The following is a 4,037-nucleotide window of genomic DNA, read 5'->3' as shown; positions in this document are numbered from 1 at the left end:
ACGGGGGCCGCAGGGCTCCGGGGCGGTGGAGCTCAGGAGGGGCGGTGAGCGGCGGCGCCGAGCCGGCGGGGAGGCGGGGGCGATGGGGCCGCGGTGGCGCCGGGGTGGTGGGCTGGTGGTGGGGGCGGCGGGGGCGCCGGGGCGGTAGGGGCGGCGGGGCGCCGGGGCGGTCGGGCGGCGACGTGGTGGGGCGACGGGGCGTCGGGGTGGTGGGGCGATGGGGCGTCGGCAGGTGGGGGCGGCGGGGTGGTCGGGCGACGGGGCAAGCGGCGGCGAGAGGCGGGGCGGCGGCGGGTACTGGGGGCGGCGGCGGGCGGCGGGGGCGGCGGCGGTGGTGGCTGTGTTCGTCGGGGAGGAGAGAGGGAGAGAAACAGAGAGATGGAGGGGCGGGGTGGGAATCGGCCGTTAGTTAGGTTAGTTCTTTGTCGTCCGCCCCACCTTTGCCGTCTGCTTTTTTGTGTTCGCCGTCCGCTAGCAGACGGCAAAGAGGGGGGCCATTAAGTTTTTTTTAATCAGCTCGTTAGTGTGGGTCACCTCTATCTTTGCCGTCTGCCAGCTAACGGCAAAGATTCTTTGCCATCCGCTAACGGATGGCAAAGACCTTCTTTGCCATCAGCCAGTTCTTTGTTATCCGTTTTCTGTAAGCGGACGGTAAAGACCTTCTTTGCTGTCTGCTGGCTGACGACAAATAAGCTAATTCCAGTAATGATGCCCTCTGGCATGCCAGGTCGATCTCAAGCTTCATCATACTAATCATCCTCTTGGAGATCTGGGACTCGGAAAATTTGAAAGTGTTTCGGGTGTCAAGGTTGATACTAGTAAAATCATCCGAAAAATTGTACATGCTCTCACTCCATAGGCACCTCATCTAAATGATGCCACTCTCGTTACTCACGCAGGATTATGGCGCGATAACCTAGCCTCCCAAGTTTTGTAAAATATATTATTTTCTCTGTCTAATTGAGTAAGTCATCTTAGATTGTGCACCGTGACCAAGAAGGAGGGGAAAACGAGAGACCTTAATGTTTATTTGCTAATTAATAGCATTGCATGCAATGAACTAGCCATTGCATTTGTGTTTGGTAGTTTCAAGGCATTAAAAGCATGCACACCCCTTATTGGTTGATATGTCAAGAAACAAGAAACGAGGTAGAAGTTAATGCACCGCGCCTAAGTGTTTTGGGATTATTTGATTTTCGTAAGATGACTTACACATCTAGACGGAGGGAGTATACCAAACAAATTGAAATATATTTAAGCGGGGAGCCCCCGTGCCGACAATTAGACAATTAATGATACTCCCTCCGTCTAGGTGTGTAAGTCATCTTACGAAAACCAAATAATTCCAAAACACTTAGGCGCGGTGCATTAACTTCTACCTCGTTTCTTATTTCTTGACATATCAACCAATAAGATATGTGGGGTGTGCATGATTTTAATGACTTGAGACTAGCAAACACGACATGCAGTGGTTAGTTCATTGCATGCAATGCTATTAATTAGCAAATAAACATTAAGTTCTCTCATTTTTCCCTCCTCCTTAGTCACGGTGCATAACCTAGACGAAGGGAGCAGTGGTTTTACAAAGTAAAATTAAAATAAAACAGGCTGAAACAGGAATCGGAACTCCCTGAAGCATTTCATTGCTTGCTACGCCGTTCCTCCTCTCTAGGCGCCATCCTTTCTTGTGCACATAAGCATAACTCTAATTGTTTTTTCATGCTTAGCAAATGTCGTAATCAGAGTGCCGAATGTATACAGACCTGGGAGGATGTGTATGTGTAACTCGGCTAGCAGAACGACCTGCTCGTGCAGAAAAAGAAATCAACGCGCTACTTCAATTTTCATGGAAGTTCTTTCTCAACCGCTGAAGAAATAACTCAGCTTCAGTTAAGCTGATCTTTTCCCTGGAGCAGGATAGGTGAGGCCACGTGGCCTCTCGTTATCGAACATTTTTCCTTCCAGGCCAGGATTCTGTACATTATTGACACGCGTGTGCGATGGTGAAATAAAAAGAAATGGTTGCAGTTCAGGCGGCGTCGCACTGCGTGTGAATACCGTTTCTTTAATTTTTTTCTCCGGTTGAGAGGGAATGCATTGGACCATCGTGTGGTCCGCGCTCGATACCGGCAGAATATGGCTGCCTGTTCTCCACACGTCCCACGTGCACCAACGACCTCGTGCAGCGCGCGCGAGCCCGGAGCGTCGACGGCTCCATGCGGCGCCTACGCACGCACAGCACACGGCACACCTCACGGTTCACACGGCAGTTCGTCTCAATCAAGTGCAGATCCAAGCTTCCAATCGAATTATCCAAAACGCAATAGATCACTATGGTAGCACACCGGTTCCACAAACAAATTATGTTCGCATCATCCCACTCGCATCACGCAGATCGCTAGTAGTTACCACGCACACGAGCTGGAGCTCGATCTTCTCAAGCATCGGGGTGATGAGTGGGCGCGTTGGTCCCGATGAACGCCCTGATCTCCTCCACGAGCCTGCCGGAGTCGGGGAGCTCGGGGAAACAGTAGAAGGCGTGGATGGCGTCCGGGAACTCGAGTACCTTGACCGCCTTCCCCTTCCGCCGCAGCATGGCGCCGTACCGCCGCTGCCAGTCCTGCAGCGGGTCCAGCCCGCCGACGGCCACCATCGCCGGCGGGAACGCCTCCGCCAGCTCGGGCTCCGGGCCCGCCTCGCCCGTCACGTGCGCCGCCGGGTGGTTCCGGTCCGCCCCCTCCGGCAGGAACGCCCTCCACGCCCAGTCGGAGCGCCGCATGTTCACCACCGGCGCCACGCCCTCCAGCCTCAGCTCCGCCTCCGTGCGCTCCTCGCCGCCGAAGTACGGCTGCAGGAGGACGATGCCGGCGAGGCGGACGGGGCTGTCGGAGGGAGCCGCGTCCGTCCACCGCTGGGCGACGTGGTGGACGATGTTGCCCCCCGCGCTGTCCCCGCCGAGGAAGCAGCGGGAGAGGTCGACCGGGACGGAGACGTCCGCGGGGAGGCCGGCGGCGCCGAGGTAGCGGAGCACGTCCACGCAGTCGTCGTAGGCGGCCGGGTGGCGGTGCTCGGGCGCGAGGCGGTAGTTGACGGAGACGACCACGGCGCCCAGCTCGCGGCAGAAGCGGCGGCACATGCCGTCGATGGGCGTGGAGGCCGCGGAGAGCAGCGTGAAGCCGCCGCCGTGGAAGTAGACGAGGACGGGGAGTGGGGTCGCCTCCGCTGCGGGGGAGTAGACGCGCGCCCAGAGGTTCCGGGAGGCGTCGACGGTGACGTCGGCGGAGCGGACGCCGTGCGCGTCCGGGCGCGGCCTCGCGGGCGACTGCCGGTCGCCGAAGGAGAAGAGGAAGCGGTTGACGGTCCCGTCGCGGCGCTGCGCGATGTCGTTGGCGGTGACGAGCGCGAACAGCTGGAGCCTCACCGACCACGGCAGCACCGGCGGCGCGGGCTTGTCGCCGGCGGCCGTTTCTTGGTTCTTCGTCGTGGCCTCCATGTCTCACTCCTCCGGTGTTAAATTGTGTGGCAGACTGAACTGAAGTAGCCTAGCGCTGCGAGTTGCCGAGTACTACTCCCGTTTATATGCACTCGAAAATGCATTGCAAGCTAATAATTGGTTGTCAATCTGGCTGTTGAGACTGTGACAGAAGCAGTGCATGGCACACGAGAGAATGGAGAAATTATTTGTTCGAGAGTGACACGCAGTCTGAGCTTGCAATTGTATACGGCGGATCAAAAGATATTAAGAATAACGCTTTTTCAACGGAAAATATTTGTGTACAGTACTCAAGATCATGTTCCCACCTTCCTCCTGGACCCAAGCTCGCTAGATCCAGCTACCCACGCCTATTATCAGCATCGCAGCTGGTCAGCCGTGCCTTCGGTGACCCTACGACGTTCTTCAAGGTGTGGTGGATCTTGTTCCCTTTTTGTTAGGCCAACTCCCGCGCACGATCTTAAACATATGTTCGTTTCTGTTCGTTTGAGGTACGATTTGGCGGACGTCCGGGAGGCGGACAGGCGCCTGAAGTATTCACACC

General features: G+C 56.7%; 1 protein-coding gene across 1 annotated transcript; it reads right to left on the bottom strand.

Annotated features, from left to right (window-relative positions):
- Window positions 1–2,309: 2,309 nt before the first annotated feature.
- Window positions 2,310–3,731, bottom strand: LOC123051872 (probable carboxylesterase 18). The gene has a single exon (XM_044474863.1). The coding sequence runs from the start codon at window positions 3,491–3,493 to the stop codon at window positions 2,438–2,440; it is 1,056 nt and encodes a 351-aa protein (XP_044330798.1). The 5' UTR covers window positions 3,494–3,731; the 3' UTR covers window positions 2,310–2,437.
- Between the last annotated feature and the right edge of the window lie 306 nt (window positions 3,732–4,037).

Source organism: Triticum aestivum, chromosome 2D, assembly GCF_018294505.1.
Source record: "Triticum aestivum cultivar Chinese Spring chromosome 2D, IWGSC CS RefSeq v2.1, whole genome shotgun sequence".
NCBI lineage: Eukaryota > Viridiplantae > Streptophyta > Magnoliopsida > Poales > Poaceae > Triticum > Triticum aestivum.
The sequence above is the reverse complement of the archived record's forward strand: the minus strand, read 5'-3'. Positions and strand labels throughout refer to the sequence as shown.

Excerpts from the sequence above, each read along its gene's own strand:
- LOC123051872 (XM_044474863.1), bottom strand. The coding sequence starts at position 3,493 with ATGGAGGCCACGACGAAGAACCAAGAAACGGCCGCCGGCGACAAGCCC.